A 12,661-nucleotide genomic window follows, 5' to 3' on the forward strand; every position below is an offset into this window, starting at 1 on the left:
CACAGATTCAATGTTAATAACTGAACCCCCAAAAGAGGTCATTGTCATGTGACCTCAAGCATTTTTTTATAGCTATTTTATAGATTAATTATAGTTGACCGTTTACTCGAAGTTACGGATAAAATTACTTAAGCGTGAAAATTTAAAAAAAGGTGTGATAAGGACACCTTTCACTCCCTTGTATTCGAAAATCCAAAAATGTTTTATATAATTACTATTAAAGGAAAAGGCTTATAATTTCATACGCCAGACGCGCGTTTCGTCTACATAAGACTCATCAGTGACGCTCAGATCAAAATAGTTAGAAAGCCAAAACAAGTACAAAGTTGAAGAGCATTGAGGACCCAAAATTCCAAAAAGTTGTGCCAAATACGGCAAGGTAATCTATACCTGGGATAAGAAAATCCTTAGTATTTTGAATAATTCATACTTTAGCAAACAGTAAATTTATAAAAATGACCATATAGTTGTTATTCATGTCAACACCGAAGTGCTGACTACTGGGCTGGTGATACCCTCGGGGACGAAACGTCCACCAGCAGTGGCATCGACCCAATGGTGGAAATTACTATCAAAGTTACCAGGCTTATAATTGTATACGCCAGACGCGCGTTTCGTCTACATAAGACTCATCAGTGACGCTCAGATCAAAATAGTTAGAAAGCCAAAACAAGTACAAAGTTGAAGAGCATTGAGGACCCAAAATTCCAAAAAAGTTGTGCCAAATACGGCTAAGGTAATCTAGCAAATTATTCTATTCACAAGATGTAACGAAAAGCGACGAAAAGACAAACCAGTATACAAAACAAAACACAGAAAACTGTAAAGACTGGGCAACACGAACCCTGCCAAAAACCGGATGCGATCTCAGGTGCTCCAAAAGGGTAGGCAGATCCTGATCGTGTTGCCCATGTAGGTACAAATTTGAATATAAGTCTCATTCAACTTTACCAATTAGCACTCTGGTTTTATATTTCCGGTTATGACACATGACTAAGTGGGAATTAGCATGGCAGTTGATGCATGCATAGCAGGAGACGCTTACTCTGCCGACGTACCCAGTCTCAATCCTTTACTCAGTTTTTGTTTGTTACCTTAATAAGTCTCCTCCGAATCGATTTGTAAGATTTGAACATCGGATAACTACTGTCGCCTTACTTGAAAGATTTCTTGTAAGCAGTAACCGTCTATCAATGAAATCATGATAAACGCAAGGTCTTGAATATCGTATTAACTTGGAGATATATACACTCCATATGGAGTAGTGCATGAATAATGAAACATAAATCTCTCAGATATCATTATGAACAATTTTGTAAAATTGCAGAGGAGAGGCCTGACTATAACTGTTCTCATGCCTCGTATTTTTACGTAAATGTTTCACTGATCTATGATTAAAAATAACTCCATTATTCATTATATACACTATTTGTCTTATCTAGCTCTCCAAAAAAGTAAATACGTTAATTGCTTTAGTTTATGGTGTCGTCGCCTATGCCGAATTACCATACGCATGATACATTTCTCGTCTTATACTCTTTCCGAAACGAGACAATTAAGCCAGACATGTTGTTTCTCAAACTCGATTTATAACCCATTATAGAATTTTTGACCAACATGACCAACACATGTAATCATATAATGTGCATATTGTTTGATGTAGATTTCTGTAGCTATAGGCAAGATTTTATATTGGTGTCAATATCTAAGCATAACATATCTCGTTCACTGTTATCCCGAAATCGCTTGGAATTGCTGTTAATCGTGATATTTAGGGATCGCTGAATGAATATTGACTAACGAATGAGGTCTACATTATGTGAATATAAAATAATAAGATGTTGTATGATTGCCAATTGCCTCTCCACCAGAGATAATTAAGATCACACGTAGATGTAATTAATTATAGGTCACCAATTATGTTTTAATCTGTATCGTTGATCGTAGTATGCCATTTAAAAACCATGGCGTATACAAAATCTGAAATTTTTTCCTAATATGTTTCATGTATATGGCTTTTTCGGTTTTAACATTTTTTTATGCGTTTTTGCCTACTATCTTGAAAACTATAATAGATAGGTAGAAATTAAGTGAAAAAAAATTATCAGCAAGCCAAAATCTACATATAAGTCCACATGGCCCCAGTCGTCATGCAGTCAACTCCGTATAGGAATTACTGCCCGTTATTATATATTTTTTTGTTATTTTGCCCATTATCTTGAAAACTATAGTAGATAGAGAAAAACGGATTAGCAAAGACAAATTCCATAATATTTTAAGATGGCCGAAAATGTCAGTCACCTATTTATAAGAGTTATTACCTTTAATGATGATGTTCACCCATTTTTGCATTTTCGAGGAATCTTTAGTTGATGAAGAAAACTCTAAACAACAAAAAGGATCAGCATGACACGATGTAAAAATTGGTAAACATAGCCGAAATTGTCAGTTGATTCCTTGTATAAGTTATTGCCATTAAAAGACGATTTTCACCATACTTTTGTATTTATAGAATAATATGGTTTATCACATTTATAAGATAAACCAATTCAATGAAAGAAGTTTGATTAATTTCTTTACTTTTCCATAAAATAACTATTGCATCATTCGGATCCGTATGTTGTTTCCCGCTAATTAACATCACGTGATTCTTCAGCCTTACATTGAACTAGCCACTTTTGTAGATAAGTAAAAGTTTCAAAAGACAATCGTCAAAGAATCTACAACATCCGCATTTCATATTCTAATATTTAGAAATGGACTTTCTAAGGGTTATTTTACGGGGGGGGGGGCTTTATGATGAGTGTGTATAGACCCACTCCCGTGGCAAGATTAAGGGGTTATGATCCTTTCCTGTATTGTACATCGTATCATATTAGGTTTTTACTCTCCTGCGTTACCGCAGGAAGTTCTATTGAGACCATTTCATGTCTACCATGAGTGGCCGGTTCTAAATTGGTACCAGTTCGATCTTAACTGTTTTATGATCTAGATTGTGAATCTTCACTCTCCTGACAACCAGGGGGGTAATGCGAATATGAGCCCATGTATTTGGGGATCATGGCCCTCGTTCTCTTTAGTACTTATTCTTTAGGAACTTGAACATCCATTGTCGACTAACTTTACCGACCGTGCAAGACCCTCATGGGTAGTCAAGGTCGTTAAAAATCACCCTCATCATCATCATTATCCATTGTCACCAATGGTGCACAGACTTGTCAATTAAAACAATTACGTCGGCATTCTACTATCATGTCAGATTTCGTCATTCGAAGTGCACTATGGCCGCTATTTTCTACAAATATTATTTGTTTGTTATACTTTGCCTTAAACTTGATTCTTAAATGCTAGCTTCTTCCGAGAAGCTCCTGTATGAATTTAGCCTTGTATGAATAAAGGAACAAGTGAACAGGAAGAGGAGCATAGTTGGTCCCCATTAAAATGTCTATTGTCTGTATTGTACTGATTACAATTGTCCAATAACTAAAAGTATCCTGTAATACTACTTGCATTGTAAAAAAAATTGATGGTTTTCAGTTGAAAAAAATATTGATGCACAATTTTATTTAAACGTTGCAGTGAATACAATACATAGTAAAAGTCTTATTTTTATAATTCTTCTTGTCACAACAAAGTTATAACAAAAGTTTCTGCTTCATAAAATGCCATCACATCCTAATTAGCCTCTAAATTCTGAATCAATTATAAGCATTAACCATAATCTTAGTTGTACACAGAATTATGCTGGTCATCTTGTGCCGTTGAAAAAAATAAACAATTTAATTTAAAATTAGAAACTAAAACACCTGCAAGACAGCATCTTTAATTATGAAATATCCATACCCAAATATAATTTTAGGTTATTTGATTTTATGATAAGTTAACAGATTTTAAGGAAATAATAATCAATAATACAATGATTTAATACTAACGATTTCGTTAAATGAATGTAGAAACATATTTCAGTAATCTCTAACTGAGGTATCTTCCAAAACACAATTATATTTTACTCAAAAATAAGACAATGGAAAATATATTAACTATAACAAAATTCAAAACTGAGAGTAATTAATGTAATGATTAACATTATTGGTCATCAAAGAATAAAATAAGTTTGGCCTTTTATGAACAAAATGATGATACATGGATAAAGTAGGTTTAGAGTGATTCATGTAATTACAGGTTTAAATACATGAGAGCAAAGTGGTTATGGATTTTTTCATGCATTTGGAATTTTTTGAACTACATCTGTATATGGGAAAAAAATGATATCATGTAGCATTTATACTTCAAGAGATAAATTTGATTCAAATTGTTTGAACTAAATCTATAAATAGGAAAATTCATGTAAACAACTGAACCTGAAATGTTAGTATTTTCATGTTGTTCACAATATGCATTATTTTGTTTTACAACAACGATACATCTAGCCCTGCTTTTTAACATTGATAGAAACCCCCTGATTTTTATAAATCGATTATTTTGTAATATTTTGATTAAATATTTTGAAGGCACTTCTTGTATTCAAGTGAATGACATGGAAGACATACAAGGTATCAGTAGATTAACAATAACTTAATACGCAGGACTATGTAAAGGTTAATATACAATTGATAATTTTCCCAAATTTTAAGGCAACTATACCATACTTGAATGATTGCCATGAATTAAAAGTGTTGTAAAAAAAAAAATGGAAATCACAACTTATTTACTCTATTCTGGATAAATGTATTTTTCCTGAGTGGGGAAAAAAGGGAAAATACAAAATGGGCATTCAAAAACCATAAACCAAATAATAGACGAAATGATTAACAACAGTCCATGAAACTTTACATAGAGAACCCACCAAAGCATTGGGCTGAGTGTATGTGCTCCATTACAATCCCCATTACAAACATGTTTAAATAATTCTAAGACATTAACTTGACAACATTTTTTCCATATTTGCCGAAGTCTTTACATTTGCTTTGCATAGTTCATCCTGGTCTTTTAAATAAAACACATAGTAGTTAATAGTTCAGATATCTTATAAGAAAGTATCATGCAAGTCATATTGACTGCATTTAAATATAATTTGGAAGGTAAAATCAAGAAATCACAATTTGATAAAGCATATTACATTTTTTTTTTTTATCTAAATTTTTTTAAAATTTTTGTTACAAGACAAATTAGTATATACAGTATTTATACTACAATGCAATATATTGCTTAGGCTTATCGTAAACCGTAACAAGCAAGTGATAATATTGCATCTGTTAATAAATGAGGAAATTTGTTTACTATCTTTGATGAGTTTTACCAGAATGCTTTGATAAATGTTACTATACATTTAAGATTACAGGCACCACCATGCAGTGGTTCACCGAAACGACATGTCTGTGTCTTGACTCACGTGAGATTTGCTTTCGCTGCCTTAGATCTCAGACTCTCAGAACCTATCGTGTGATATTCTTTATCGTGCAATTTTGACTGAAATCTGTTTTCTTGGTTACAGTGTATCCGCACAAATAACATATTGTGCAACTGATTACAACTCAAGACATGCGCACAGAAAAATATCTGAAACCTAATTTCAATGGCTAGATAGTCTTAAAAATACATGTTACAATCCACATAAAATAAACTGTCTACCATAAAAATGTCATGAAACTTGTTCAATTAACAATTATCAACAATGTGAACAGTAGCAATTAGATTTATGATTTATTCTTAACTCTAGTTTCAAATACAGTTAAGGGAAAACCCTTCCAATAAAAATAAAAATTGTTACGCGAATTTTTAGTTTTGCCATCATGTGGCCCTCATTAAAAAAAGGTGTTAAATTTTGGTCTGCAACATGTTTCATTCGCGATTCAAAAATGTGCTCGCTCAAAGAACTGATTAAGAATCATTTATAATCAACAGCTGTACCAATAAATGACAACTGACAGACATAATCATTATATACTAGTATATTTGAGATCTTATTTTTAACCACATACTCTATATATGATATCGAACTCTACAAACAATAAGTGGAAAAAATTCCTTTCTAAAAACAGTTACAAAACTGAAAGGAAGAGTATTACAGCAAACATATATATTATATCTATTGTGAAAAACACATGTTACAAAATTACATTTTGAGGTACATTAAAGAGACTTTTTGCATATTTACTGATTAACAATCATTTTGAAAAAAGAAAATCAGTTTATTTACTTTTAAAAATAATTATAATTTTTATGTCACAATTATGAGTAGCCTTTCCCATTTAAAAAAAAAAAAATTGTCAAGGGATTTTTTTTATTTTTGCCATAATATGACTACTCTTTTTATAAATTTAAGTTTTGCACCATGTTTCATTCAATATATCAGACAGTGTAAATGCTTGTTAAAAAAGCCGATTTCAGAATCGTTTACAAGCAACAGATTTGTACCAATAAATGATTACATATATTTGAGACTTTCATTCAAACCACATATAGTATATATGACACGTACATCTACTAACCGTAAAGGGAAATAGTATATACATATTAATGCCTTTCTAAAAAGTAGTTAAAAATCCGAAATCAAGAGTATTACAGCGAACATATATATATTATTATACTTTTAAAAACGCACTATGTTGCAAAGTTATAAAAAGTACAGTGTAAACAATGGACAGTTTGAGGTAAAATACAAGGACTATTTGCATATCTACTGACTAAAAATCTTTTGTGAAAAAAAGAAAGAATTTAATCCTTTTTCTGAAATTAAAACTATGACCAACCCTTTGCATTAAAAAAACATAATTATTACGGTACTTTTTCTATTTACCAGCATATGACAACTCATTAACACATCTTTGTGCTGTGACATGTGTCATTTGTGCTGTAAAATGTTTCATTTGTTCTGTGACATGTTTCATTTGTGCTGTGACATGTTTCATACAAGATTGATTCAATACCGTGAAAAGGGTTGCTCAAAGAAATGATTGAACAATAAAGCAAAACACCTTAAACTATGAATAATATCATATATCAGAGCCATGAAATAAAACCATCTACTATATATACATATATATTTTTTCGTTTGGGCTTCGGGTTTATATGATCCGTTCATCCTATCTCTGAAAACATCTAGTTTACGTTACCCAGTAATATATGTAAACTTTTGTGTACAGTCAATCTTCTTCAATATTTCACCATGTATATTTTTACACAATATAAAATAACACGAAACGTTCCACTTGTACACTTCTATATATCAAAAAACAAATGATTAGGAAATAATTCATGGCTGCCGTAGATTTGTTTTCATTTAACCATGGGTTGGGCATTTACATTTGATTATTTTATACTGAGCGATAACGAAGGGTAAATACGGATATAAATGCACAACCCTTGATTAAATGAAAACAAATCTACGGCTGCCAAGAAATTATTTCGATTCTAATAGGACTAATACTGTAATTTCACCAACCGCGAAAGCCCTATACACACGACACTGTTTTGGCTGTTCCGTTTTACCCCCATATAATAATATGAAGGATATTATATTGTTCAATAATGAATTGTAATAACTCACATTTTTCAACTAAAAATGTTCTTTTTATTTAATTTTATTACATTAGTACAAACGCCCGGTGCTTACATTAGACGTTGGGAGCATACATATGACGTCATCTTGTTAATGTTGCCAAAGACCATACCATCATTTTGCGGAATTTTCGTTTTATGACATTTTACATCGAAATAATAACTGAAATGGACTAATTTGTTTTTTTTGGCATTATAACAGAGATAACCGTATTGTATTTGAAGCTTGGCCTTCGTAAAACGTGGGTTTTACTTTTACTGTAAAAAATTGAGTTTACCTGGTCGTACACATAAGATGGGCGTAACGCAGAACAGTCAGTTTTGTGTATTAATGCGTCTGCGCTAAATGTAGATATACTGTGATTATACAGGTTGACGATATATAGGTCGTCATACTAGAATATGAAATTACTTTCATTAGTAAACATATGTAGATAAGGCACTATGCATCATCAGTAAATATCATATTAACTGGAACTAACAAAAATACTTTTAACGTTTTCACATTTGCAATATTTCTTTCTTTGTAAGCATAATTCTTAGTCCCTTTTGCATCCAACTAAAGACTTTCTAAACGGAACAACTTTCATTCACTCTACATTAGTTTAATCTTCATACAATATATTTAGTTCCAATAAAAAAATCATTGATTTGTAAATATTCAACTATAGAAACAACTAATAATACCGGTAATCACATATGGATGGATTCAAATTGTAAGATGTAAATTAATTATTGTATTCTCAAAATATCATGCATAAATAAGTGTCAGATAAAAAAGTTTATTGAGATCTTAAGAACCAAATATATACTCTGTATATTGTTGTAGTTATTAAATTGTAATATCAAATAGGCTTTCACAGGAAATACCCAGTAAGTGATAAAAAAAAAAACCGTGGCCATAAGTTTTGAACAACTGACACCCGACGTAAGTACACGGGTAGATGTCTTCCTACTGTTATGTTTTAATGTCATTATGTTGTATATATCCATCGTTTGATTTTCTTTCTTCATTTGCCACACTAAATGAATCGTCTGCTGATGAATTTATCTGTCCAAAACGGCCATCTTCTGAATATAAACTAGCACTTCCTTGATCATTTGCACTAAATTCAATATTAATCAAATGTTTTTCGGTGATATATCCAGATCCAATTGAATTCTCAACTTTTCTTGTGTATTTTGAACCTGAAACATAGGATGATACATTTTCATCATCAATTAGGTTACCATTTAGCATGATTCCTTCTGTGATGTATCCTCCAGAAATTTCGCCTTTACCTGCCCAATCATCCATATTTTCCGCTAAGTAATTTGTTCCTTTAAGATCTTCCTGAACTGGTTCCCTGTTCAGAATCTCCACATCTATATCTCTTAGGTAACCAACACTGTTTAATTCTTCTTGGTCTCGTTCCCTGTTTGAATTTAAAACACCTGCATTCCTTATATCTTCCTCCTTAAGGTAACAATTACTTATTGAATCCTCTTGACCTGGTTCAATGTCATGTTTAATTACATGCTGATCTCTTAAATTTTCTTTCAAATAATCACTATGGTACTGATTTGCACTATCAGCTCTCATCAGTGGAGTTAAAACATCTAGTAACTTTGGGTTTTCCATGGAATCCAGATGATGGTATTCCACTGTTGAACTACCTGAATTATGAATAGAGGGTTGTTGTCTGGGCAATGCAATACCTATATTATTCATGGCATCTTTAGAAAGATAGCCATTGCTAATCATACTTATGTTTGAGTCCTCTTCATTGGGCTCAATCAACGGTAATAAAACATCATCTGCTTTACAATTCTTTTTAGAATCTCTACCATAGTTGGTTCTTGTTGAAAGAAGAAACTCCACTTCAGGGACTCTACTGTTTTCAGTAACTTCGAGGGTCTCTGTTTTAATATATGGTTGATCCTTAATTGGCTGTCCACATGTTTTTGACATTTGAACTTCTAGCTGATCAACAGATGGAATAGGAGCACTTACAGACCCAGATTCGAGCATAATATTTTCTGTAACATTGGCTTGTATGTCAACATGCTTTATATAACTGTCTACATTTTCATTTTCTGAAGAAGAAAAAAAATATGTAAAGGTGACATTACAATGGTTGTAATAGACTAAGATACATCATATTATTAAACGTGTCAATTTCGATACAAAACATGGCATTTTGATTGTTATTCAATCTTAGTTATTTACACATTATATATTGATTACATGCATACTGCATAACACAACATAGAACTTTAATATAAGACTCAAACTTGAAATGTTATGTTTCCAAATATTCTCGTACTTCGAAACATCGGAGTTGTCCTAAAACGACTGAAATTAGATCAAGTTTACGTATCAACCAACCTCGAAACATTATAGTTAAAAAGCTATAAACAAACAAGAATGTTATCGGGACTTGACTGAATGTGGATTTGAATGGCGGGCTGTCATGCATAGCAGAAGATTCTTTCTTTACCCGTCGACGCCCCCGGGGTCTCGTTCCTTCGGATTTCATGCGATTGTCTCAGTTTTTATATTTTCTTAATCGATATATGATATTTTAACATCGGTAAACACCTTACAATTTGATTCGCCAGACGCAATTTTCAAAACAGTTAGATGGTTTTATAAAATACAAATTAAAGAGCATTCAAAACGAAAATTTCTGAATGGTTGTGCTAAATGCGACTGAAGCTATGCCTGAGAAAAGAAGAACCTTTGTGTTTCGAACAATTGTTTATTTTATAAACAGCATTTACAGAACATGATTGTTTCAATACATTTCATGTCAACACAAAGCTAACTACTGGGCTGATGATACCCTCGTGGACGAAACGTCAACCAGCAGTGGCATTGACCAGTTGTTGTAAAAACTCATTAAGGATACATGACTTATAACTTTGTCAGTTCATGCGTCCGAAGCGCTTTTCTGGATTTACCTTCATCAGGAACGCTTAAAGCCAAATATCTAAAAGCCAAGGATTATAAGAATCGAAACATTTGAAGAGCTATATGACCAAAAAGGACATAAACAAATAGCCAAATTCAACTTAGGTCAACTTTGTTGAGTGAGTCGAAACCATAGTTTCTTTAGAATTTCAAATTTTATTAACATATTTAATAAAGGTATTTATAAATCATGCTAGTACCGAAGTGCTGACTACTGAGCTGATGATACCCTTTAGGACTGATAGTCCATCAGTGGTACTCGAATCAAATAAAAAAACGAAGCATGGAAAACAGAAATGTCTGTACATATAGAATTATATTTAAAAAAATATTTGCTTGTCTAAGAAATAAAATTTCTCAGATGTTTATGGAATTGATCATTTATAACGATATTTATTATCTTGTGGAGAGGGCTAACATAGGCTTACCTGTTGCCCAATTCAATTCAAATAATTTTTTATAAAAGATTGTTTAAAACTAACATACTTTTATTTCCAAATTTTAATCCGCATCTGTTTAAAAAATAATCGAGGAAACACTGACAATTACATAGCAATATCGAAAGATGCCAAAAAGACAAACAAGTCCACAAACAATTCATACAAAACTAAAGTCTGAGCAACACGAAACCAATGAAACACTGATGGTGAGCTATGGTGCTCCAGAAGGGTAAGCATATCCTATTTCGTTAGCTGCACCCGTCATGTTGTTCAGGATTAGTACACATTTAGTGACAAGTCTCATTTGGTAATGTCACAATCGAGGAAAAGAGGACGGGACTTGTTACGACTATTGTAACATATCCGTAGTCATCTATGACACGGATATTCCATAACGGTCAACCAACTCGTGATAGCGTCCGTAAAACTGTCGAACTTTTTAACAGTATTCTCAGTCAAGCAAAATCCGTTATAATTAGTTCAAATATTGGCTGATCATGAGAAAACAACTTCAGTTTATACGATAACTAAAGTGTAAAATATGTGAACGTACATGCAACACAAGACTGAGCAACATGTTTATTCAGTATGTATACTTTAAATCAAATTGAACCATTTTGGGCGAAATGAATATAAACAGAGAAATGTTTAAGATTCAGCAAAATGGCTGAAAAATCATAAAAATATATATATCTTGCCATTTAAAACATTATTGTACGACTCAAGAATAGGAATATTGTTTTTATAGCGTTTTGTGTCGTTTGAATTAAAATTTGAAACATAAAACGATTTAGTAATCCAATTAGATTTCACAGTTTTAATACAACCTTAGTGATTTTGTTAAACACTTAACAAGCAGGTATAATATAACCAATTATTCATTTTTATTTGAGCCAAATGGAAGATTGTTGACTATTGTGTATTTTCTTAAAATCAGAAGTCTACTTATTGTTAAAAAAATGAAGATATCAAACGGAAAATATAAATCATTAGTCGCAAAAAACAGCCAATACCATGAGAAATGAAAACGGCGAAAAGCCAAAAAAACATTCCTCAAAACATAAATAATTAAAGACTGTAGCACACGAACAATGATTGCAGAAGAAATATATATTCAATTTGAAAATGACATAAATGCTAAATCCGAGTACAAAATAGAGAAGAAACCAAGGGGGCAATCAAAAACATTAAGTACAATAAAAACAGACAACACCATGGCCAACAGAAAAACGACAAAATGACACACAAAAAAAACAACCAAAAATTACACACAAAACTAGGTAACGAGCAACACGATGCAAACTGTCCATTGATTATATTACAGCAAAATGAATATTGTGAAAATGACAAATTGCTAACTTCATGTTATCGGATTTCCTGGATAATGATATGATAGAAATTATCCGTTAACCAAAAAAGAAACTTCACACTGTCGAACAGCTAATGTTTTCCCTACAATCTCTTATTCTTACTAGTTCCGATAAAATGTTATCCTTCTGCAGTCATTTTACGCTTGGTATATTTGCTCAGTCTTTAGTTTTCATTGTAGACTGCTGCTTGCATTTTCGTTTTTTTACTTCCATTTCAGTAACGTCTACCTCGTCTACTATTTGAAGGAAGGATTGGTAATTTCGTCTAACATTGTAACGTCTTTTCAAAGTTTATATTATCATAGCATTGCTAATCAGTTTTTCTCTAATGTCATAAA

At 32.0% G+C, this 12,661-nt stretch overlaps 1 protein-coding gene across 3 annotated transcripts in view; it reads right to left on the bottom strand.

Annotated features, from left to right (window-relative positions):
• Positions 1-3,553: 3,553 nt before the first annotated feature.
• The window catches only part of LOC127698685 (interleukin-6 receptor subunit beta-like), a 47,725-nt gene continuing 38,617 nt past the window's right edge, over positions 3,554-12,661 (bottom strand). For all 3 annotated transcript variants that reach the window (XM_052202314.1, XM_052202305.1, XM_052202322.1), the window contains one exon: positions 3,554-9,636. In XM_052202314.1, the coding sequence (XP_052058274.1) occupies positions 8,519-9,636 (1,118 nt within the window). In that variant the 3' untranslated portion in view covers positions 3,554-8,518. The remainder of the gene's footprint in view (positions 9,637-12,661) is intronic.

The sequence above is a fragment of the Mytilus californianus genome, unplaced genomic scaffold, assembly GCF_021869535.1.
Source record: "Mytilus californianus isolate M0D057914Y unplaced genomic scaffold, xbMytCali1.0.p SCAF_1, whole genome shotgun sequence".
In the NCBI taxonomy this organism is placed as follows: domain Eukaryota; kingdom Metazoa; phylum Mollusca; class Bivalvia; order Mytilida; family Mytilidae; genus Mytilus; species Mytilus californianus.